The sequence below is a fragment of the Cydia strobilella genome, chromosome Z (assembly GCF_947568885.1).
Source record: "Cydia strobilella chromosome Z, ilCydStro3.1, whole genome shotgun sequence".
NCBI classification, from domain to species: domain Eukaryota; kingdom Metazoa; phylum Arthropoda; class Insecta; order Lepidoptera; family Tortricidae; genus Cydia; species Cydia strobilella.
The window spans coordinates 17,236,711-17,261,409 of record NC_086068.1 but is presented as its reverse complement, the minus strand read 5'-3'; the positions used below and the strand labels follow the sequence as shown (position 1 = coordinate 17,261,409).

The following is a 24,699-nucleotide window of genomic DNA, read 5'->3' as shown; positions in this document are numbered from 1 at the left end:
CATCGCTTATTCATTCATGTTTTCTTAAGATATTTATTTATTCTAACAATTAAGTTTAATTGCCCCATTCAAACAAAAAAACAAAACGAAATAAATTTCTGTTTTAAAGAATATGGAAATAACGAACATCAATTGACACTTCAATTGACAACTTTTTATTGGTAAGAAAAATCTTTGTAAGATACGGTCTGAATTGCGGACACTTACTATTTGTCAACTATAGAAGATTGTTAAAAGTAGAATTATTTATTTTACGTGATAATCTGTGTACTTTTTATGTTCATTATTTTAATTGTACAACAAAATACGTAAAATATAGTTTTTATCAAATTGTATACTTTATTTTAATTAATTAATTATTAAGAATTCATACCCGTATTTTGAAACGATGCGTTCTGACGTTTTCCGGGGGTCTATTATAAACCGTCAATATACAGTTGAATGTCGTTTGAACTTTTTTTTGTCCCTTTCTTTTTGCTAATAACGTGAAAGGGACAGAGATAATAGAATCCAAGTATTTGGAACTTGTATTAGGCCCCGTATGTTGAAATGACATTTGAATATAAAGGTCAGTTGAACGTCATTTTGTCTCACTCAGTTTTTAAGTAGCAAAGTACCCTTGTTCGAGCTGCTGAAGTGAAAATATATTTTAATAAATCTTTGGCTTCATTACATTTATATCTACAGGCCTCTACACGATAATAACTTTCCCGTTTCTCTTCTCATTGATGTTTGGCGACATGGGTCACGGGACGATCATGCTGGTAGCTGCTGTTTGGATGCTTATAAATGAAAAAAAATTCATGGCAGAAAGGTCTGACAGCGAGATATGGAATATCTTTTTTGGCGGTAAAATGTGTTTATATTCAATGTATTAGCAAATTAGTGAACTGTAACTGTTGTTACTTTAGCTGCATCACAAAAAATATAAACAAACTTTTCAGGTCGATACATAATGCTGCTGATGAGTTGTTTCAGCATTTACGCTGGTTTTGTATATAATGACTGTTTCTCAAAATCCTTCACATTATTTCATTCCGGTTGGACAGTTAAACAGTCTCTGGCCGAATTGTCTCAACAAGAGTCTTTTCTTTTGGAACCCAGAGACCACACTCACGCTTACGTCTTTGGAAAGGATCCATTTTGGGAAGTAAATATATACATTTAATAAATATGTAACTCTAAATAACCAGAAGTTTACAAATCATTATTATGTACAGCGCCATCTATCGGCGTATCAGTCATTTGCGCGACCTAATATATGTATGTTTCAGGTATAATTCTTTATCATGTGAACTGAATTCAATTTTTTTTAAATCTTTCGTTGGTAGAGGTTCTTCGGAGATAATGGTATTTTTGACTTTTTCCATCATAAATATTTATTTTTCAGTATGATTTAATGTACAATTAATAATATTTTTTTAATGTACAATTTAAGCTCTTTCATGATACCCGCTTGACATAGAACTAGTTCAAATTGAGCATTTTCCTTAGTTACTACTATATTTAACTTTCCCTGTAAATTGATTAGGCGAACTTGCGGTGCTTTAGGAATTTATTTATCATTTTGTGAATCTAAAGGGGCCCACTGACTATCAGTCCGCCGGACGATATCGGCCCATCAGTTGTTCGGAACTGTCAAATTTTTGTTCTAGCTGACAGGCCCATATCGTCCGGCGGACTGATAGTCAGTGGGCCCCTTTACTTAATCGTGTTATTAAAGTTTTAATTTTACGTTTTCAGTTGGCGAAGAACAAGATCCTGTTCGAAAACTCGCTAAAAATGAAACTCTCTATAATTATTGGAGTTACCCATATGATATTTGGCTTGACTATGAGTTTATTTAATTTTGTGTAAGTTGTAGCGATATGACATACTCACTAGCAACCAACACTTATGTTTCTCTTAATAAATAGTCTCCGCGATTCTGAGTCGATGGAACCCAAAAGATGTTATTGTTTCAAAGAAGTAAATGGGACACTTTTTTCTGAAAACGTCCATACAGAACATGGCCATAGGGACTGTGATGTAAGTGATGAGTGATGAGTCAACGCACAGGTCAGTTTGGGATTGTTAGAATCGGAAAGTACATTATTATTTCGAGTCTATTGTGTCCCACTGCTAGGCAAAGGCCTCCCCCCTCTTCTTCCACTCGTTCCGGTTTTGTGGTACAACTAGCCAGTCACTCAAAAAGGAATCCAAGTTATCCGGCAGATCGGTCGGTTGACTCGCGGGGTTATCCTATCCACTCCGTGGTTATCCTGGCCCACAAGTCATTCGGCATACGGCAGACATGAAGCCTAGTCCCACTTTAACTTGACCGCTTTTCGAGCTACATCTATTATTTGAGTTTTAGAGCGCAGCGTGGTGTGTTAATATGCTGCGCTCCATACCTCTCTGACAAACCCCGAGTTTGGTTTTGAGCTTTCATCAAAGACCAAGTCTGAGCACTGTAAGCATAGACATAGTATATACAAGTAGTTATAGACGCGCCACCGAGCGACCGGGGGTAAGAGAAAGAACATTCATATAAAATTTGGGCAGCATAGGATTTTTTCTCTTTCACTCTTATAAATTTCGGTATTTCGCCATCACCGGTATGATGCCACCCGATCGGTGATAAGGACAAAGCATGGCACTATTTTCTCTTTCCTCTTACAGGAATCGCAATAAGACTATCTTTCTCTATCAAAGAGTGTCAGGCCCTTGACTATAGGTGAGGACTGGAAGTATGCACATGTCCATGAGCCTACGTTTGAGTGACAGAGGAAGGTCTCCCTTCATGAGGTGTTTCATGGATCAATAGCTATTTCAGGCGTTCACAGTCCGTCTGTCGACCTCTTTTTCTTGTCGCTTCTGAAAAGAGGCTATTGCCTGGAAAGTACAGTCAGCGATAAAAACTTTTATCAAAAAATTACTTTTAAAAGTGGCTAACCGTTACATTTCAATTTATAGTTTTATTTCCCGTTTACAAAATAATATTTTCTGTATTCCAGGTTTTTCAAACAGTATAGATATAAGATTTATCTGCAATTTATACCTCAAATACTGTTTTTGCTGTGCATATTCTTTTGGCTGGTCATTTTAATCTTTTTTAAATGGTTCAAATATGGCGGTGCATCTCGTAAGTAACTAATATTTCTGTTTAGTTCTGTAATATCATATCAACAAGTACCAACTTAAAATTATCTACATACGATCATCCAAACACAAACACCTACTTGTTTTTAGGGATTCGATGTTTTTTTTCAATAAAATAGTATCTTAAAATTCATAAATGTCATAAGTAATAAATGTTACGAGGTTTTCTTATCATAGAAATGCAGATTATGTTACAAAAAGGTTTGTTTAATGCACGTTTAATGCCCGTGAGACTACTATTTACTGTACAATTTTCTTCCAGTTGTAGGTTTTGTAGATAACATCTGGGGGCACGGCCGTGCCCCCGCCAAGACGAGACAATGGGCAAAAGGCAGTGCATATCTTTTCTCGGCACGTTTCGCCGTATTTTCGAACCCTCGTAGCTTCGTCTTGGACAATGCTAGAGAGCTGTAATTTTTTGTATACTATGTACTCAGTAGACTTATCAAAAACACCAAGTTTTATTAAGCTACCTATTATACTTAAAATTTTATAGTACCTTAATTTTCACTGTCCGAAACACATGAAATTCGCGTTATAGAAAATACAGACTACTTCCTGAAGTCTTAGAAGGCTGAAATTTGGCATGTAGGGATGTGTCTGTATGCAGACACATATGGTGACCAGAAATCTGTAACTTTCGCCCTGCAACCCCTTAAAATGGAGGTACCTAAAAATACCTCTAAACCTGAAAACATTGGTTCCTGAAGTCCTAGAATCGTGAAATTTTGTGTGGTAGCAGTGATCGGAATGCTAATACAAAAACAACAATAAAAAAGGACAAAAAGTTTTCGAAGTACAGATTTGAATCAGGTTCACGTAAACCAGCCAAATAGCGCCCTCTATATTGGCACTGTTTCTTGTCGTAAACTTTTCAAAACCATACTTCAAACACAAGCGCTGGTGGCCTAGCGGTTGGAGCGTGCGACTTTCAATCCGGAGGTCGCGGGTTCAAACCCCGGCCCGGCTTAATGTTAACAGAAGGCTGGTTGGAAAAAGTGATCGTATCTACATACATGTAGAAGCTTATATAGCTAAGTGCAGTGCCACACTATAACACTACGGATTGGTTATGAACTATTACATATAATGACATAGCTAAACTAAGCTTAGAGTACTTCTGCAAGTACAGAATAGTTTCGGTAGATGTCACCTTAATTAGTTTAATTATTATATCATAGAATTAAATAACTCTTTATTTACATACAAGATATAGTACTACGTACACGAAATTAATAACTAGCTATCTAAAATAGGCCCTTGAGGCATTGTACCAAGGATGCTGGCGGCATTTCCTCGCTGTATCGCAATGCTGATACGTTGTGCGAGGAAGCCGCCAGCTCATCTATCTAGATTAGGTATAGTAGTAAGTAGGTATTTGCAAAGATAGATAATATAATATAACTCCGTAATAGATGGATACAGTCCAATGAAAAAACGGTGCCTCGAAAATCACGAAAATTTGATTCTCGATCAGATGACGCCACTACCTTTGGCCTACTCTCGTATAGAGGGCGTTGACAGTTTCGTTTGTTATTTAACTATTTTAACGCATATCAGTGAAAGAAATGGGTCAAAATCATACAAAAATAATTAATGCAAGTAAAAAAAACATTTATCTATATTTAAATACATTTTATCGTACTTTCATAAATCTACATTTTTAGTTTTAAAGTGTGTCGATAGATGGCAGTGAATTTACTGTGGTTACAAACTATAACTTCTTACTTCGGCCAAACCGTCCGCCATGAAGATACTTGGAGACTTTGGGTAGCGTGTACCTGTCATACGCTCCGGGCATTCGGCCTTCAGTAGCCAAAATGGCAAAAACGGAATCCTTACAGTTTTGTTTAGTCCGTCTATCCGTCCGGTCTTCCGTCTGTCTGTCCATATGTGACAGCCATTTTGGAACATATGTGTATTTTGTGAGCAGACTATGATCAGTTGTTTTATAAACTACATTACATACTCGACTGACGACGTTCATGTGACTCGTATTCTCACGTAACAAAATATTGTTAATTAAATTAGATTTGCCGTATTGTGCTGCACAATTTATTTGTGCAGTATTCAGCGAAAGGTCATATCATAATAGGAAGTTTGCAGGCACATACGACTTTTTTATTTATTTTATTTATTTAGAAACTCGCATGCGTGTAGAGATCTCGAAACACCAGAGTAACGCGACCGTAAGATCCGTAACAATATGTATGCCTATTCGGAGAGCTCATTTATATACCGGTTTCTTTACCTCTTGACTCGCGTGTGATAAGTGAGCTATTTTAATATTTTTTAAATAAATTCTGCTCACAAAATTTACCGAAAATAAGTTGAGTAATACGTACGACTTATACAAAAGAACAGCCGGAGACTAGAAAATATTTTTGCCCAACTGTAACGAGTACCTACGCTTAGCTCGCACTTCGCACTCGCTAAATTCAAATTTTATTTAAAAAAATACATGTCTGGGGATCAAACTCAAATCGTCGCACTACAAAGCCGCGGTTTTCCAACAGCACTGCGATAGCACGTAGGTATGTACCCACACCAAGGTATCTAGATCTCTAGGTGAAATTTAGCTACTTATTCTCCATTAAGAATTAAATATCTAAATAGATACGATTCACAAATAATCGTAAATAACGGTATTTAGGTAATAATAGTACAATGTTTTATATTTACAATTGTTTCTGTCTTATAGAACATGCATTTGAAAAAATTACTTTCATTGAAGTGGGTTCAATAATAATAACAAAATCCATTCTAGTCGAATAAAAGCTAAAAAAAAAACACCTCTTCATAATGTCAATGTCCATCCAGGCCATAAATGTTCAAAAAATAAATGTCAATGTTGTCACAGAATTAATAATATTAGAGTTTCGAATTCCTAAAAAAAAGATGTAATTTCTGCATTAAGTACATGTCTCAAAAATCGGTTGAGTGAGCTGAATCGGAGACCTTAACTAACGCTTAGGTCATTAAAACAATTCCGATTATAATAATAATGCTTTAAAATTTCTAGAAACTTACAATTTATAATACATACAATTCCTGACTTATAATTTATATAGGCTCTACATAGATGGCGCTAGCAATACGTAACTTTTATAAAATCTAATGATAAAATATTTTAGAATTATGTCTGCTTACATATGATCCTGTATTATCGTAGATTCTAGAAACGAATAAGTCATTTCTAGCTGGTATATCAACTTTTACAAAAATGAATGAGATCCCAACAAAAACATTTCATGTAAAGTGTTGCCAAGACTAGGCGCATAAAGCTTTTACACTCAAAAGCTATCAGATCCCGTAGTAGGTACCAAGACTTTTACTCTGTAAGTCCTAACTTTATTAGCTCTAACTGTATAAAGCCAACATCTTGGTCAAACGTACAGTACGGCTTGGCCGTTTCGTTGCTGTCAAATGGACAAATTGGACAATCCCTTAATCACACTCAGAATTTGAAAGACTTGTGTAACGAGACGCTCCCATACAACAAACGTGATTTTTTAATCGTTTTTTGCCTAATGTTACGGAACCCTTCATGCGCGAGTCCGACTCGCACTTGGCCGGTTTTTTATATAACTCATTTTAGGGAGAGGTACACTGATTTCTATTATGATTTATATAAATACTTACCCACCAATATGACATCAGGTCAGCGGCTCCCACCATCCTGACACTCACTGAAATGTATATTAATTGTTAAAGCGTCCAGTCCAAAGGAATCGCAAGGCTGTGCTCCGTTGGTTCTAATCCTATTCATCGACATGGTCCTGATGTCAACGTCCGAGCCCGTGGCGCGGGAGTGCGACGCCTATATGTTCAATGGACAGCAAACCGTACAGCAAGCCCTGTTGGGTGTGGCCGTCATCTCTGTACCTATCATGTTGTTCGGCCCGCCTTGCTTTGCTGCGCAAGTTGCAAAAAAGAAAAAAAAGGCTTTAATGGTATATTTCAAAATTTAATAGAGCTGAAAGCTGTTAGATTTTTAATTAAGTACAGTCCGTTAACTGAGAACGACCTTCGGATTTTAGAGTTACATCGGGTATCGGCGGTAACACGCGAAGGTGATACCTACTGCTGTTCTGCTTTCTTATTAACTCGCAAAAAGTTTAAAACTTACCGCAAAAAGTTATAACATAAGGATACCTATTGTCTCAATGTAAAATAAACCCTAATTTATTGACATTATGCTTAATATTCGGTTGATGACTATATTGCGATTTGACTTTTTGTCATAATCTAAATATAAAATAGAATCAGAATTTGAAATTGGAAAACCAAATTTGAAAACAGAACGTCACACCGTCATTTACTACTTCTGGCGGAAATTATATAAAGTTAATAATACCAGTCACATATATTTCAGTTCATATTTTATGGTAAAATTATACAATTGGAAAATTGTGATATTATTGTAATTTTTAAAACTACCTATTCAACATCAGTCATTTGTATTAATTATAAATCGGTCACTATAATCGTCTATTTTATTTTTATATATACGGAAGTCTTCTTCACATTTAATGGGGTTGGCAACTGTCAAAGGTTTGCAGAGATGGCGCCATCATAGCTTGCCCCTTTTTCTATGAGATTTGGCTTAAAGGGCTGGCAACCAAGGCATTAAAAAAACAAAAAATTGACAATTCTAGGGATTGACGGGGCAAGCTATGCAGGCGCCATCTGCTAGCTAATTACTTCGACCGGCCAACCCCATTGCGTGTTGACAAACTTTTTACCAATCTTCTGGACCAATCATATTGACCTTCTCTTGCAGTAGATTCTTTACGCTTGTCAAAGTCATGTCAACATTACGTTGAGCTACGTATTGTTTTAATTGGGCCCATATATTCTCAATAGGATTAAAGTCTGGGTGGTACGGAGGTAAACACAGAACAGAATGACCATGTTCAGCCAGTATTTTATCTATGGAATATTGTATATGTTCGTGTTTGTGTTGCAAGATAATATTGTAAATTCGTGGTATTGTTAAGCTGGGGTCTACTGGAATATCATGTGATGTCAACCAATCTATCATGTCTTGTTTCCGGGTATTAGAATTGGGCAGTTTTTCGGTGTATTTGTTGTGATATGGGGCATTATCAACAACTAACACTGAATTCGTCGGCAAATTTGGAATAAGCTGATTTCTAAGCCATTTTTCATAGTTCTGGCTATTCATCTCTTTGTGTTAATCGCCTGTTATGTCTGTAGATTTATACATAAGCAACGCACCAGGTATAAAACCATTTTCACTGCCGGCGTGAGCTATTATGAGACGTTGTCCTTTGGAAATTGGTTTTTTAATTCCTGCGTTGCTAGAGTCTGACCAACTTCTGCTACCAACATGCGACGTGTGTATATACGACTCGTCCATATACACTATATCCCTTCCTTCATTCCTGCTTATTTTAATTTTATCTAAATATTTGGTCCTTTTCAGTCGCACATCATGCTTTTCCATCAAAATTTTTCGATTATCTCTTGTTTTACAGTACCGAAATCCCATTTTTCGTAGAATTTTTCGTAGCGTGACTGTAGAACCCTTGAAATTAATAGCTTCTATTAGCTTCAACTGCAAATTTTTCAAATTCGGGAGTTCTTTGAATCTATTATGGAAATCATATACCATCCTCCTGATTACATCGTAATTAAAACTATCCAGATTTAACACGAAGTCCTTTCTCGGTCTCTTTTTCTTTGGCATTTCAAAGGGCATGGATGGAGGTTTTTGGTCGGCTTCGCTTAGTATTTTTCTTAATGTATGTTTTGAAATTCCTGTTGCTTCTATAATAAAATTCAAGACCGGGTGCTTGAATTTTATTAAAATATTTACAAGTATCACTATTATTAAAAGTTTCCGCTTCTTTTGAAAAATATTTGTATACATTATATATGATTTCCCGTGTTTGACCATTTACAGAAATACCCTTTTTGAGACGAGTCCCCATTTAGTTATGAAATTAAATATATTGTTTATAACTACTCTATATATTTTAAGCCTGAAAAGACGACTGCACTCTTTGGGTGTTGGATTGCAACTAATTCAGTAAGAAACTGTCACTTTCTATTAAGCGATTACGTCCGATTTTACCCGAAAAACGAATGTCGTTCTAAGAGTTAACGGACTGTGTAGTCATTTTATCGCCAACTTAGGCTCCAGGGGAAACTTTGACCAAAACGACAATTTTAAACAAATTCGTTAATGTAGAAAAAATTAAAATGGTTATGGCCACCCTGCTATTTTTAGTAGAAAATAGGTTATATTTGTGACAAAACTATACACAAAACATGTGCTGATCTGGCTGTTTCGTTACTACTAGAACTATTGTATACCTAATAAAGGGGCCCACTGACTATCAGTCCGCCGGACGATATCGGCCTGTCAGTTGTTCGGAACTGTCAAATTTTTGTTCTAACTGACAGGCCGATATCGTCCGGCAGACTGATAGTCAGTGGGCCCTTTAACAGAAAAGTAATATTTGAACAGTGAATAAATTGTTCACCTTACACGCCCATGTAACGGTAGCGCGCATCAGAAATCGTCAATTTAAGCCTTATTGCCACCTTATAGTACTATAAGCTTTTGCTTTAGGAAAAAATAGAAAAAGATGACGTTATAGGGTGGTAATTTTTTTCCTTACAATAGGGAATATTACGCAAAACTCTGCGTATAGGCGTCACTAGCACAATCACAGGGCCTACCGCGAAACACGAAAATCGAAAGTTCGGTTTCTGTCTCTATCACTCTTGCATATTCTATCAATAGAGAGGCAGTTAACGAATTTAACGAAACCGCCTTGATGCATCAATGTCATAGTGAAAACTTGTCAAAAAACTGTTTATTTATTTAAAAAAATCGTCGTTCCCGATGCAAAATTTCAACCCTTATTTCAACAAATTATGGAATGAATTTTCAAAAACGGTGATATCAGTAATTATATGTAACGGTAATTATTAAGAACGTTGAAATAACTTTTTTTGTAATCTTATAATATGTCTTTCTAATAATTTTAAAAGTAATTGTAAAGGATTCAAACTTTTAACCCCATTTAACCCTTTTGAGGGATGAATTTCGAAAAACGCTGAAATGACTTTTCTTGTATTCTAATAATATAATATGCCTTACACAGATTCAAGTCCCGCGCTTAAAAAAATGTTTGATCTCCATACAAACTTTCAAACCCCTTTTCACCACCTTAAGGGATGAATTTTCAAAAACGCTGAAATGTTTTTTTTTTTGGTTTTTTTTTTCATAAAATACCTTTACCTTTTTACATCGTTTCAAATTCCTAGCTTAAAATAAAACTTGAACCCCATACAAACTTTCACCCTCTTTTTAACCCCCTTAGGGGTTGAATTTCTCAAAATCGCTTCTTATATCTTGTACACTTTATAAATGCAAGCTGGTGTGCAAATTTCAACTTTCTATCTTTTGTATTTTCGGCTCTGCGTTGATGAATCAGTCAGTTAGTCAGTGTCGGACACGTGCATTTATATATATACATATATAGATAGATAGATAGAAGATAGAATAACATAACAGTGATAAAATTTTAGAAAAAAATACCTAATGAAGAGGACGATCCAGTGGCATATGCGGCGTGGAAGCATGAAATGGACCACGCGTCTGAGACTTTTGGTGATCTCATGATCCATCAGGGCGTGGAAACCATCGAGTTCGTTCTTAGCACGATCTCGCACACTGCATCGTACCTGCGGCTGTGGGCGCTGTCGTTAGCACACGCACGTTAGTACCTATTGTTGGAGACGATAATGAGGCGACAAAGTCCTCCTTTTTAGAAGTCGATTAGAAATGTATCCCATGTTCCCAAAAAGGAATTGACTTAGCTAATACGTTTCACACCTAGCTATTAACCATCTTGCAATTATTATAAAAAACTGTTAAAATGTTCTTCCGTTTGGTTTTATGGTAGTCTGGTAGTTAATTTAATAGGCGTGAATTAATTTTTATTTAGCATTGTGTTTTAAATTGATTTCAACCAAATTATAACCAAGTAGACAAAACAAAGATTATCCAGTGTTTTATCGATGACCGGAATATTTCTAATTCACATATTCGGTATTTCAGAATTATCGGAAATGCTTTGGGTTATGATCTTCTCAAAAATGGCTCTTTCTGATCATACCATAGTGGGAGCATTTAAAATTGTAGTAGTTTTTATAATTTGGGGGACGTTTACAATCAACATTCTTGTGCTAATGGAGGGTCTGTCTGCTTTCCTACACACGCTGCGTTTGCATTGGTAAGTCACAAACAACTATACTCGTACAGTCAGGATCAAATATAAATTATAGTGTAGGTACCGTTTAGCTACTTTGGCCGTCACTATTTACTTGATGCTCACTGTACTGCTCCACCATGTTGTCATCCAGTACCACCTAATCTTGAGTGATTTTAAATATATAAAAAACGAATCATTCTTCCAGAAAAGAGTCTACCTCGCTAGAAAGATCATCTTCCGCGCAGTATCGGTTTTTTTTATTGTAGGCATTTAAATGCTTGGGTGGTACTGTCACGGAGCACGACACCACTATTACCACTAAGATACTTATTAATCTATGTTTAAGAACATATTATTTTAAAATGTGACTAAACTTACAAGAGACACCAACCTAATTTGGAACTAAGGGCCTGTAAATCTATATTTGGGAACACACAAATCAATCTAGCCCGAAACTAAGCAAAGCTCGTACTAAGGGCTCGTACTAGGCAACTATATGCATACTTATATGTATAGATAATAAATAACTTATATGTTACCGTAAAAACCCGTTTTAAGTGAAAACACGTTTTCCCTAGTTTTACGTGTCGCCTTGATGAAAAAGCCTTTTTAATAGTGAGAACTAGTTTTCCGAAACGCCTTAGTAAAAACTAGTTTTAACTAATCCTTCAAAAATTAATTTCAGTGACAACTAGTTATTACTAAACTATGCATGCGTGACACAAAACAGTCCGATCTGGCGCTAGCCGGACGCTGCCGGCTATTATTTTAATTAATCTTAGCAAATCATATTATTAACTTTGTAGTGCCACCACTTGCTATGGTTACCGTTGTTTTCTTCAAAAGTCAAAAGTCAAAAGCATTTATTTGTTCAACATAGGTAAGGTACATAAGTACAGGTCTCACATAATCATTGTATCACTATGTTGTGCCGTAAGGCGTACAATTCTTCTTTATGATAATGTATTTATATTTACCAAACAATATTCTTTTATGGTAGAGCCATTATGAGCCATCTACTGTACTAAAAGTCGATGTTATACACCATTTTAACGAACAGAACAGAATAAAAACGCAAAAAGTGGATCCACCCATTTGAATTATTATTTAGTTCTCATATTCAAATCATAATTAGAGACTACTTATCATCGATCTTATGTAAATATATTTAATTATTTAAACTTTATCTAACAAACAAGGAAAAAATTACAAATGGCGGACTTAATACCAAAAGGCATCCTCTACCAGTCAACCATTGGGTCACACCGAGGCATAAAATTATGTTGGCGCAGGAGAGATTGATAAATTATACGTATATTAAAATTTATGTATTCTTTTTGTAGCATTACTATACATACATGTATATAATACACATGTGTTCTCATAGCATTATTCTATTTCAGGGTGGAGTTTATGAGCAAGTTTTTCATGGGCACTGGTATTATGTTCAAACCGTTTTCCTTTGAAGCATTATTTTCAGATGCTGTTAAGGATAAAACGGAAGTATGCCCTGCTCCCAAGACGTTTGAATATTAGGTGTAGTTGCAAATTATTATTTTTCTTGCATTGGTAGCGGTTATACCTAACTGTGTTTGACTGGAAATTATTTTACTTGAATAAATGTAGTCTTATTTATCTTTTGTTTTTAAATTAAGTCATATGATACTGAGAGCGATTCCTGTACCTATATAAAGTACTTAAAATTTAATAATCTTCAACAAATTACCTCAAATGATGATCCTTCATTATTTTTTAGTCATTGTATTGTTTGTATTCTGATTTCGCAAGTAAAACGTCTGAGCCTTGTTTCTTTTAATTATTTTAATAAATAGCCTAAATTTAATCAAGTCAGCGATAATTAATACTACCATAAAAAGAGACGTACGACGCTTTTATATCACGAAAATTTTTTTACAAATTAAAATGTACGTAAAAAGAACCCAATAAGACAACACTGACAATTTGTGAGATTTTTTAATTTAAAGACTAGTATCTTGTACATAGTTTTAGCGAGGCCTAATCCAAATGAATGCTTTCATACAAATAAATAATCACTAAAGGCTCCAACCATTATACCATAACGTGAGGAAAAAACTCAAAATTGACTTTATATTACTTTGCCACTAGAGTTTGTTTTGAAAAGTAACGAGAGGCTCAATATAAGCTCCAACTGACATGTTTCTAATAAAAAGTAAAATAGACAAATTATTTCTTAGTGGTAAAGTTTTTATTTTTATTTTCCATAGGTATTTTCATTACAAGTTGAGTTTAAGATCCACACAGAATACACTTTTCTGTCTTTCAAACACAAATATTGGTCGATATTTATCGACTAGCACAAATAATATATCATTAGGCGCTGAGTAAGTTATTAGTGGCTGATATTGGCGGCGTTGATGTCGTGTGTTATGCTTGTTTAAGCTGGCGTAAAACTGCCTGATTCATCACTGTTTGATTCATCTTCGGCGTATGCCGTCGGTACGGTCACGCTTTCTTTGCTGAACTCTTCACCTCGCGGAAGGTAGATGCCGAATCGATCCTGTACAGTCATTGTATTATAAATTCAACGCCCAAATGTCGTCGACGATACGACGATTTACTACGTCATGCTCTCCAGCAACCCCACATTGCGTTTTGGCATTTTATTATTATATGAGGATTTAGTATACAATAGGAACTGAATTTGTATCTATATACTTAAAAAAAATTGCACCTCTTTTATAAGGTTCCTGGCAACTACGGGGTATGAAACTAGACTAAATTTACTTATTAAAACGCTTTTATTAGGTCGACCTGTATGTAACTAACTATGTAATGGAATCTAAGGTAACTAATTTAACCATCTTTTCGGTTTCCGATTAAGCTGAAAATTTGCATAGGCATGTAAGTCGGGTGACAATGCAATATTATGGTATCATCGATCCGATCTGATGGAAGACAGGAGGTGGTCATAGGAACTCTGTGATAAAACAACGCAACCTAATTGTGTTTGGGGTTTTTAGAATTGTCTCGATGAGTATTAGTTGCCTGTGGAACAAAAGTAAAGTCAGCGATAAAAGCTTGTACCAAAAATGAAATTTTTGCCAAAAACTTTTTGGGAATAAAATCATTGCTAAGTACAAAATATTCCAGTCTCTTAGTTGATGTAAAAGTTGGAGCTTATGTTGGAATTCAGTAAGTGGATTGCTGGAGAGATGCTCTACAGCAACCCTAATTTCATTTTGCTTGTACTCCCAAACTATAGGTACAATTTTTTTAAGTAAGTACAAATTTAATACCAGTTGTGTACTAAATCCTCACATAATAAAAAATACCAAAACGCAATGTGGGGTTGCTGGAGAGCATGACATCATTTACTGCTTAACTTTAAGTAAGTATGTAAACACTTTATTGTACAGTCAGCAGCAGAAGTTGCTAAGCGGGCGAGGTGTTCAAAATGATCTAGACGCATGAGAGCGTGTCAAGGTAGTTTTGAACAGCTCGCCCGTTTTCCCCGGAAAAAAATGCTATAATTTATTCTGACGAATGTGTCTTAAGATCCTCTTTTGACAATGTGTTAATTTGTTCTTCTGGACAAACAACCCAATCTAGGTCATTAGCTGTCGGAAAGTTGCGAAATTTCCACACGGAATCATTTCAGAAAGTTTTCATAACTTTGTACGAGGAATTAAACTTTCCATTTCCAAAATGGAAACTTTATTTCTTGTGAAATTTTTAAAGAAGTTTCCAAGAACATTTATCAACAATACAAGTTGCACATCAAACTCAAACTCACTCAAAATATACTTTATTCATGTAGGCACTTATGAATGGTGAATAATATCAAAGAGGATATAATAGGATAGAGCGGTACTGTCTTAGTAAATTTTGTAACCACAGTAAATTCACTGCCATCTATCGACACACTTTAAAACTAAAAATGAAGATTTATAAAATACGATTAAATGTATTTAAATCCTTAACCCATAGATAAATAATAAAAAATATTTGCATTAATTATTTTTGACCCATTCGAAGAAAAATAACTGTCAGCTGTCAAGTTTGAATTTTTCACATCAAATTTATAAATAATATTTACTATTTCGTTTTACACCAATTTGTTCTGTATATTTTCTAAATTAATAGTGAAGTGTACATAAAACTTAGCAAGCGACAAAAAAAAGCGACAACAAGATGAACACCCTAAACGACGTCCCACTAGATGCCGTGCAATGCCCCCATTGTCCCAGAACATTTAAGAAGAAAGGAATACAGCGGCACATCTACTCTGCCCACACTGATCACCCTCCCCCACCTGCAACAATCCAGGCTGAACGCAAAACAAAACTTGAAGAAGCATTCGGATCTCCCTACCTTAACGGGAGAGGACTAATGACGGATATATGGCACAAACGCTGGATCAAGGTGTGCGGCCTGCACGGCAAACTTTGTGACCTCCCCTCGAACACTGTAAGTAGAAGATTTATTCACAAGCTAGCTGACGAAATGCAGCTACTAACAAGTTCAGACTCTCCTTCCGAACGCCTCTTGGTTTTTGTTGCCGTCATACTACAAAGAGATAGAAATGTCAAACAAGCAAAAGATATCACAAGATTAATCGATCGACGCCAAAAACTATGGGATGATGAACAATTTGACATATAGGTAACCGAAGCCGCGAAAGCTGACCATTCCCTTCGAAATTTCTATAATAGAAAAAAATTACAATAATGATGACCATATCACAAAGATTTTCACGCGCCTTGTACTTCAAGGAAAAACTCGGGAAGCCCTAAATTGGCTCTTGACGTAGGATACAACCAAAATTCTTAAACCTGAAGATGAAATCGACACAACTGGTAAAACCGTCATGGACGCTTTGCTCGAAAAACATCCTCACGCAGTCAACGCCGACCCTACTAGAAGTAGACATTACATGCGAACACGTGGAATCAGTCGCCAGAAAACTACATGGCGGAGGTGGCCCAACCGGCAGCGCAGCCAAAAATTGGAAAGACTTCCTATTACGATTCGGTGAGGCAAGCCAGCATTTGAGGACTGCCGTAGCACAACTAACTATGAACCTTAATAACAGTATTGTACCATGGAATCAAACACAAGCTCTAATGGCAAGCCGACTTATGGCTCTAGACAAATTCCCTGGGGTGAGACCGATTGGCATCGGCGAATGTCTACGCAGGATCCTTTCGAAGTGCATGATCTTGTCCTCCGGCTCTGAATTTACCGAAGCCTGCGCACAATCGCAACTCTGTAGCGGGCTAAGCTGTGGTATCGAAGGCGCCATCCATGCCATGAATACTCTGTTCGAAAAAGAATGTCAACCCGGCTCTAATTGGGGTATGTTGCTCGTTGACGCAAACAATGCCTTTAACTCCGTAAACCGACAACTCGCTCACTGGCAAACTAGAATACACTGGCCTCACTGCGCCCGCTTCTTATACAATACATACAACGGACACGCAGAACTTACAATTCGTGACTCAAATATGAGTTTGTTCAGCGAAGAAGAAGTAACTCAAGGTGATCCACTTGCCATGCCGTTATATGCCCTAGCAATACTACCCATAATAAATCAACTAAAATCAGAATCTACAATTACCCAATGCTGGTACGCGGATGACTCCTCTGCTCAAGGAAACTTTAAAAACTTAAGACAATGGTGGGACAAAATTAACCAAATAGGCCCTGCATATGGCTACTTCCCTCAAGCCAAAAAGTCCTACCTAATCGTAAACGAGAATGACAAACAATATGCGCAGCAGATATTCAAAGGTATTAACGTAACCATAACAACTGGATCACGCTTCCTCGGTAGCTTCATTGGTGAGGGGAAAAGAAAACTTTGTTAACAATAGTATTGGAAATTGGACCTCTACAATAGAAAAGCTCTCAGATATATGCAAAGATTCACCACAAGCCGCCTACACCGTTCTCACTAAAGCAGCCCAATTCAAATGGTCATTCCTATGAGTCTTAGAAAACGCTAATCAATTATTTGAACCTCTTACAAACAGACTACGCACCAGATTTCTACCAAACCTACTAGGAGGCGAAGTATCATCGCTAGAAGCCGATTTATTCTCATTACCAGTTCACAAAGGCGGTCTAGCCATCCCTGCACTTTCTAAAATGACTAACTTAAGTTACGAAAACTCCAAGATGGGCTGTACAACCCTATCATCCGCCTTAATTGAAAATAAATGTCTCGACCTCACTCAACATCACACTTCCCTCAGAGACGCAAGAAAGGAATGTTGGAGAAACAAGGATTCTTAAGACGATGTTCTAATGGAATCTATTCTGGATAAACTTTCTCACATGAAAAAACGAGCAATCGAGCGTTCAATTTTCATGAAAACTAAAACAAAATCCTCCATTTGGCTCTCAGTGATACCGACAAGGAAAGACCATTTTGACTTATCGCCACTAGAATTTAGAGACGCACTGGCACTGCGATACCACAGAACACCTGTCTCCATGCCCAAATCATGTGATGGCTGCGGCAATGATGACTTCAACGTTGACCACGCCCTTTGCTGCAAAACGGGTGGTTTAATAACACGACGCCACAACGAAATTAGAGATCTTTTTTGTGAGTTATGCTAGCACGCTTGGGGGAAGGTGGTCAAAGAACCCATCATCACCGAAGGCGACGGTGGACTTCGCGGGGATCTCTGCTGCCGTGGTGTCTGGGAAGCACAGAGGGAGGCGTTATTTGATATCCGTATCGTAGACACCGACGCTCCCTCTTATATCTCACGTCCGGTAGCATCCGTCCTAAAATCCGCCGAAGAAGAGAAAAAAAGAAAATACACGAACGCCTGCGAAAAGCGTCACGCAACTTTCACTCCCCTCGTCACATCCGTCAATGGAGTTTTCGCTCCGCAAATGCCCACCTTCATCAAACATCTCGGTGAAGCCATCGCTGACAGTTGGAACAGATCCCTTAGTGTAGTAATAGGCTGGCTAAGATCCAAAATTTATATTTCGATAATCCGAGCCACCAGCATGTGTCCGTGGGACACGGCACAGATTCAATTCCATCCAACATTTCTTCGGTTTCAATGACGGTGCAGCCCTACCCAACCCGTCTACCTCTAACCTGTACTAGCGTCGTTTTCTTGTCGTTGCTCATTTCTGTATTTTTTATTTTTATAATTTTACATTTTTGTTTAATAAATGAGGTATCTTTTTTGACCCATGTTCTTTCACTGATATGCGTTAAAATTGTTAAATAACAAACGAAACCGTCAACGCCCTCTATACGACAGTAGGCCAAAGCTAGTAGCGCCCTCTGAACGAGAATCAAATTTTCTTGATTTTCGAGGCATGTTTTTTCCTTAGACTGTATCCATCTATTACGGAGTTATATTATTATCTATCTTTGATAATATGTACATATATAGGTATATTATCTTAATCTAATTATCATAGCAATTTATTGATGTTAATATTATTCCATAACAATATTGAATATACAGATCAAATTTAATACTAGGAATTTCACAGAGATCGTCAAACATATTTTTTTTTATAAAAAATACTCATCTGAGTGAGTGCTCACCTTCGGGTACCTGTTGTAATGATACTGTGGGTGGCAGTCGCACGGCCGTGGCGGTGGCACCTTGTAGCTTGGGTGAGAACAAATTTCGCTCTTAGGGGTTGGCGGGGTCTCGTAACCTGACAAAGCCAATTTAGTGTTACAACAACTGCCTATCAATTTATGAGATATTGTTCAGGTAGACACTAACACTACCAATATCTGACGCGCTCGAGTAACTCCATTTGGTTTTTTTTTTAAATCTGTAGACGCTTTCCTGCTCACTAAAAAACAAAACATTATACAACCTTTTTTTCTTCCTATCATCTTATCTTAGACTTAATCACACATTAGACTTAGTCGCCTCCCCTGCTATATAAATGTTTCGGTTTAGATTTATGCCCTGGCTCTATGTACCTTTGAAATTATGTAAGCGTCGTAATGTCCTCTTCAACTTCTTTCTCATCCTTTTTTCCCACGCTATTTCGGCAGCTGTAACGAGTAAACAAAGAGGTAATTCATTATTTTTGATATCAATACTATCTATAGGTGCAACCATTCTTATATAAAACGGTCAATTGGATTTCTATTTCAAAAACGTATGAATAGTTATCTAGCCGTAGAATTTAGGGATAAAGGAACGCAATAACAAAACTAAGTTGGAGAATTTAATCCAAACTACACCAGACGAAAATTCTAATAACGATCCCTTAGTTTACGGTTTATGGTTTTGTGTCTTTTCTACTTGGATTTTTGATATTTGAGATTGAAATAGACAAAACAATATCTTTTTTTATACCACGACGGTGGCAAACAAGCATACGGCCCGCCTGATGGTAAGCAGTCACCGTAGCCTATGGACGCCTGCAACACCAGAGATATTACATGCGCGTTGCCGACCCTTTCCAAACCTGTACACTCCTTTTTTGAAGAACCCCATACTCCCCTCGGGAAAACCTCAAATGCAAATGCTTGCTCTCAAATGCAAAATGGCGATCAATATAATTTAATTGGCTAGTACTTAGTTTTCTTATTCAATTGTGTCTTACCAATCCGTTCTTTTTCTATAATATTCAATTCAAACATTCGGTAAGCGCAGTAAAATAGTTCGGCTATATCAGCTCTGATGTCGATGACGGGTATCTCCATTGCTTCCTCAACCGCCTTGGCAAGTTCAACATAGGCGGTGTCGTAGCGAAGCGCCCCTTCATTCACTTGGCTGTAGATAGCCTTGTCCACCGTATTCGATACTAGCTGTAGCATCACCTCGGACACCGTCGGCTCCGGAGTCGGTATAGGCTCTAAGGCGAAAACCATTATGAATACAAAATCTACTACATCCCCATCAAAAAATATTTATTTCCAAATGAGGAACCAATCCATATTTTGTGGCCACCAACGTAGGCTTATTCAAGTGCGATATTATAAATGCGAAAGTTACTCTGTCTGTCTATCTATATTGAACCGATTAAGATGGGTAGTTATTTATCCGGACTGGAACTGGACCTTGCGTCCCCGTATTAATTAAGAACCGAATATTGGCCGTGTTGCCTACCCCCAGTACAGTGAGCTGCGAATCTACATGGAGAAGTTATGAATGAATTCATTGATAAAGTCGCCATGCACTTTCGCAGCTGATGGTACGTCACAGAATGATATGTCAAAAAGTAAAAAAAAAATACATCATGGGCTTACTTTCCGTATTACTATCACCAATTACAGCTAAATACAGAGAGGATGTAAAGTACCTGGTGTAGGCAATGTGGTTTCCGAAGTCACTATTGAAATAAATGACGAAGACTGTGTGTTCGGAGTAGGCCTGATTGAGCTTGAAGCATCCCAAGGAGAATGGGGATAGTGTTTTGTGTATATATTTTTTAGGTCTCTTTCAATGTCTTTATCTTCGTAGGTAAATACAGGCTTTTCATTGAAATTCTAAAATTCAAGTAAGGATAAATTAATATAATTGCTTATCCTAATAAGTTAATCTGAAGTTCAGGATATTCAAGACACCAGAAATCATAATTTCTACTACTGATTTAAATTTAGTTTTGAATAACGAATCGCATAGGCATGACCTTCACATTACTACGTTAGATTCCGTTTTCGAGCTTCTGTTTCAAGCTCTTGTTAGGAATTTCTACCTTGTCCTGTGTCCTATTACTTATTACACGACCAATAATTAGTATATTATGCAGTCTATGCAGGTTTGTGAATCGGGCCTCGAAAATGGTTTAAATTATTTCGATTAAGAGGAAAGTGGACGACCGTTTCTCCATACAAACGTAGTCCCGTTTTCCTTTCTGGATATTGTATATTAATCATAGTTCCCCCTTCATTTGATTTTAGGAGCAATAAGTTTATGGCAAAAATTTCATTTTTGGTACAAGCTTTTATCGCTTACTGTGCTTTTCTTTTCACATGCAACGGTGCCCATGAGGAAAGGGAAAAATTTAAACAGCGTATTCCTGACTATATTTAAGGTAAAAAATGTCATATAATGTTTGCTGGATTCGGCTTTGTTTTTGCAAAGTATCCTTTTTTGTGTAAAAAAAGTTTAAGAAAATCACCAGTATAAAACACCTTGTTGACGTATTAACCGTCAGAATATTTGAATATTTTATGTCAACTCGCCCTAAGGCACTTTTATACTAGAGAAGCAAACGTTATGTATTTATTATGTATGTAAATTTAATAAAAGTAAAAAAAGCATAATTCGACCTTGGTCTATATAACATTTATTACTCCTTATGACCCCAGGAATGCGCGATTCAATTTTTTCCTTCCATGAGGGCACCGATATCGGCACTACTTAAAAAAAAACTTGTGCGAAATGACTATTATGGTAAGTATATATTTATGAGAAAATATCATTCGTCTAAGTTTTCTGCGATACGTGTTATGCGAAGTGTATTTCTGACAAATAATATTCTGCCAGATGAGGGTAACCGGTATACATCAAATTGCGTAAAATAATTTTCTATTAGGTTAATATCCAGAGAGGAAAATAGGGACTACGTTTTTATGGACAAGCGGATTTACAATATCGGGGCTTGTGACTTTTTCTAAATGATGTATAGGCAGGCGTTTGACCACGATCCCACCTGATGGTAAGACTAAGAAGACTAATCGATTTATGTAGGTTTTATATATCTTACATAAGTTTGCAGCAAGGTAGTTTGGTGTTAACTTTATTGATATAGTTAATTTAATAATTGAAATATGAACTACAGTACGTCAGTGGATACATACATCTTATTACACATTTCTTCTCTAACTATAGCAACTTTATGACTTCGTAACTTTTTGAGCCACTTATAACTAGCTAGTTTGACTTACTTATCCAAAAGATATCCCTGGCCATTCAGCGAGGTCGAATGCCGCCAGGGATATCTTTAGTAAATTACGCACACGCTAGCGGATACAGTGTCAAACTGGTGGTAGCCGTATAGGTAGTCCTAACAACTATTCATAGATTTAGCAAACTAACTACGTTTATAAGTAAGAGGAACAAGTTAATTACTTGAGGGACAGGTCCGGGGTTTTTGTCGACATCCTCACAAATCTCGATCATTTTTGCTGCGGCGTCCTTGAGACTCTCCCTTGATTTGCCAGCAGTTACCAATTTACTAAAATATGTCTCCAACATGTACTTTATCTGCGATTAGTTAAAATGTTTAGTACTTATTTATATCGACGACCGGTCTGGCCTAGTGGGTAGTGACCCTGCCTGTCAAGCCGATGGTCCTGGGTTCGAAACTTCGAATCCCGGTTAGGGCATTTATTGAGTTATGGGTGTTTTCTATGTATATAAGTATGTATTGATCTATATAAGTATGTATATCGTCGCCTAGCAGCCATAGTACAAGCTTTGCTTAGTTTGGGGCTAGGTTGATCTGGGTAAGATGTCCCCTGATATTTATTTATTTATATTTTTAGCAAAGCGGTAGAAAATTTATAATACTTTTCTAACTGTACTTTACTAAAATAGTATGTGTCACGATAAGGGTAAAAGTATTAGAAATGTATTTTGATATATAATTATGTATTTGGGTTAAGGATCTTGTTTTTGAGCTCCGTAATTTTTTGCAACAAATTAGTTGTCGGAAAAACATAAGACTTGTACCGAAAAAAACTGTAAATTTCAAGATGGCTACGACAGTTTTCTAACCGCGGTAAACATATCAGTTATTAAAAACTGTAATAGAACAAAACACTAGAACTGAACTGAACTGTTTGTATAGAACTGTAAAAACACAAATAAAATTTATTTAATAAAATAATTTGATTTGTTCCCAAACTTGTTCATATCAGTTATTATTATTATTATATATTCCAATATAAATAATTCTGCTTACGCGACGTTATACCCGGTGAATAGAAAAGATCACTGAACATTGGTCTTTTACAAATGGCAAGAAAAATTTGCTGGATGCTTGCTTTCGAAACACTTAAAATTACCTCGAAGTTTGGTGCATTTCATAATAAATAACTAATTTTGTACGTTGTCTCTTGAACAGAGGCCTCGAAGCGGCAGGCCTCTAGTAACAAGTGACCCCCCCGCCCCCCCGTATTTGGGTATATTTGGGTACATTGGGGTACCTAATATAAAATAACATGTAAGCACAAACTAACTAAAACGAATAACACATATAATTAGGGCTAAGCTTAGTTAAAATAATCTCAAAATATAGAGATTATAAGTGAGTTATGACGAATGTTTGTACCTAACCTCTTATGAAATAAACAGTTCAATTTTTTTTTACATATGCGGCTTAAGTGAAACTAACTATAAAAAAACATAGTATGTATATAGATTATGTATATAATTTGCGTTATTAATTTCTAGGTCAAATCGAAAATCATACAATTTCCGTAGTACAATATTTCGCATTTGGTAATTAGCAATTACAGCAAACTAAGACCGACCACCATACGTCCAGCAATGCCTTTCTCTGGACTATTAATGGGCTCCAATCAAGTGTTTTAAAAGGAAAGGATAAAACAGCCAAAAACATTAACGACTCCAGCAGGTGTTGGACTAGTGCAGGCAAATATGAAACCCAAGTATGCGATACAATTAAATTAGGAGGTATTCTCTAAAGATAAAATTAAATATTAAAGTAAATGGTATGTACCAACCTTAGGATTCTGCAAAAGAAAAGCCTCTTGCTCCAGTTGCAGAGACTTACCGAGCCTGGCGACGGCTTCGCGTTGGCATGGAGTGGTGGCTTGCCAATCTGCTTCACAAAACCCATTTGTCATCGCCGGAACGGCCATATTTCTCATATTCTTAATAAACGGCATTGTGTATCAAATAAATTCATAAACAAAATCTATTATAATAAATAACAAAAATCCACTAACGTACTTCAAACAGCTTCAAATTTTCAAATTCTTTTAGAACGTAGTGATTATATGCTCTTTGCTTTTAATCAAAATTATGTCATTTAGGCAAAAATATTAGTTATTTTGTCTATGGTCATCTAATTTTTTTTAATGGCGTCGCGCTTCTGGCGCTTTCAGCCAAACGAGTAATGCTGGCTACACACGTAACTATAAATCGTAGCGATTAATCTGTGTCCGATTTGCGCAGGTTTATCTACATACATATACTAAATATATACATATATAGAGCAATAAATATTCTATTCTATTCTATTCTATTCTACTATTATACTCTTTGTTTATCTACGGTGTGTATGACAAATCGTTGTCGATTATCGTTCAACGGTGACAGTTGCAATTTATATTAAACTAGCTGTT

The 24,699-nt window shown here is 36.4% G+C and overlaps 2 protein-coding genes across 2 annotated transcripts in view; one reads left to right on the top strand and one right to left on the bottom strand.

Moving 5' to 3' along the window:
- The window catches only part of LOC134755126 (V-type proton ATPase 116 kDa subunit a 1-like), a 31,146-nt gene extending 18,209 nt beyond the window's left edge, over positions 1 to 12,937 (top strand). Inside the window, exons 8-15 of the mRNA XM_063691605.1 lie at positions 688 to 849; positions 945 to 1,150; positions 1,744 to 1,853; positions 2,997 to 3,124; positions 6,856 to 7,094; positions 10,708 to 10,897; positions 11,240 to 11,414; positions 12,797 to 12,937. Coding sequence (XP_063547675.1) covers positions 688 to 849; positions 945 to 1,150; positions 1,744 to 1,853; positions 2,997 to 3,124; positions 6,856 to 7,094; positions 10,708 to 10,897; positions 11,240 to 11,414; positions 12,797 to 12,929 — 1,343 coding nt within the window. The 3' untranslated portion in view covers positions 12,930 to 12,937. The remainder of the gene's footprint in view (positions 1 to 687; positions 850 to 944; positions 1,151 to 1,743; positions 1,854 to 2,996; positions 3,125 to 6,855; positions 7,095 to 10,707; positions 10,898 to 11,239; positions 11,415 to 12,796) is intronic.
- An 872-nt stretch (positions 12,938 to 13,809) lies between these two features.
- On the bottom strand, positions 13,810 to 24,315 carry LOC134755125 (uncharacterized). Its single transcript, XM_063691604.1, has 7 exons — positions 24,076 to 24,315; positions 22,457 to 22,591; positions 20,682 to 20,868; positions 19,983 to 20,234; positions 19,351 to 19,425; positions 18,958 to 19,073; positions 13,810 to 13,932 (listed from the first exon to the last, which is right to left on the bottom strand). The coding sequence occupies exons 1-7, from the start codon at positions 24,238 to 24,240 to the stop codon at positions 13,810 to 13,812; spliced, it is 1,053 nt and encodes a 350-aa protein (XP_063547674.1). The 5' UTR covers positions 24,241 to 24,315.
- Between the last annotated feature and the right edge of the window lie 384 nt (positions 24,316 to 24,699).

Bases quoted from the DNA above. Each gene is read 5' to 3' on its own strand.
- LOC134755125 (XM_063691604.1), bottom strand. From the start codon at position 24,240: ATGCCGTTTATTAAGAATATGAGAAATATGGCCGTTCCGGCGATGACA. The intron at 22,592-24,075 runs GTTGGTACATAC...AACTAATCGCAG, and splicing joins TTCTTTTGCAGAATCCTAAG to ATAAAGTACATGTTGGAGAC. The intron at 13,933-18,957 runs GTGAGCACTCAC...ATGACTGTACAG, and splicing joins ATTACAACAGGTACCCGAAG to GATCGATTCGGCATCTACCT.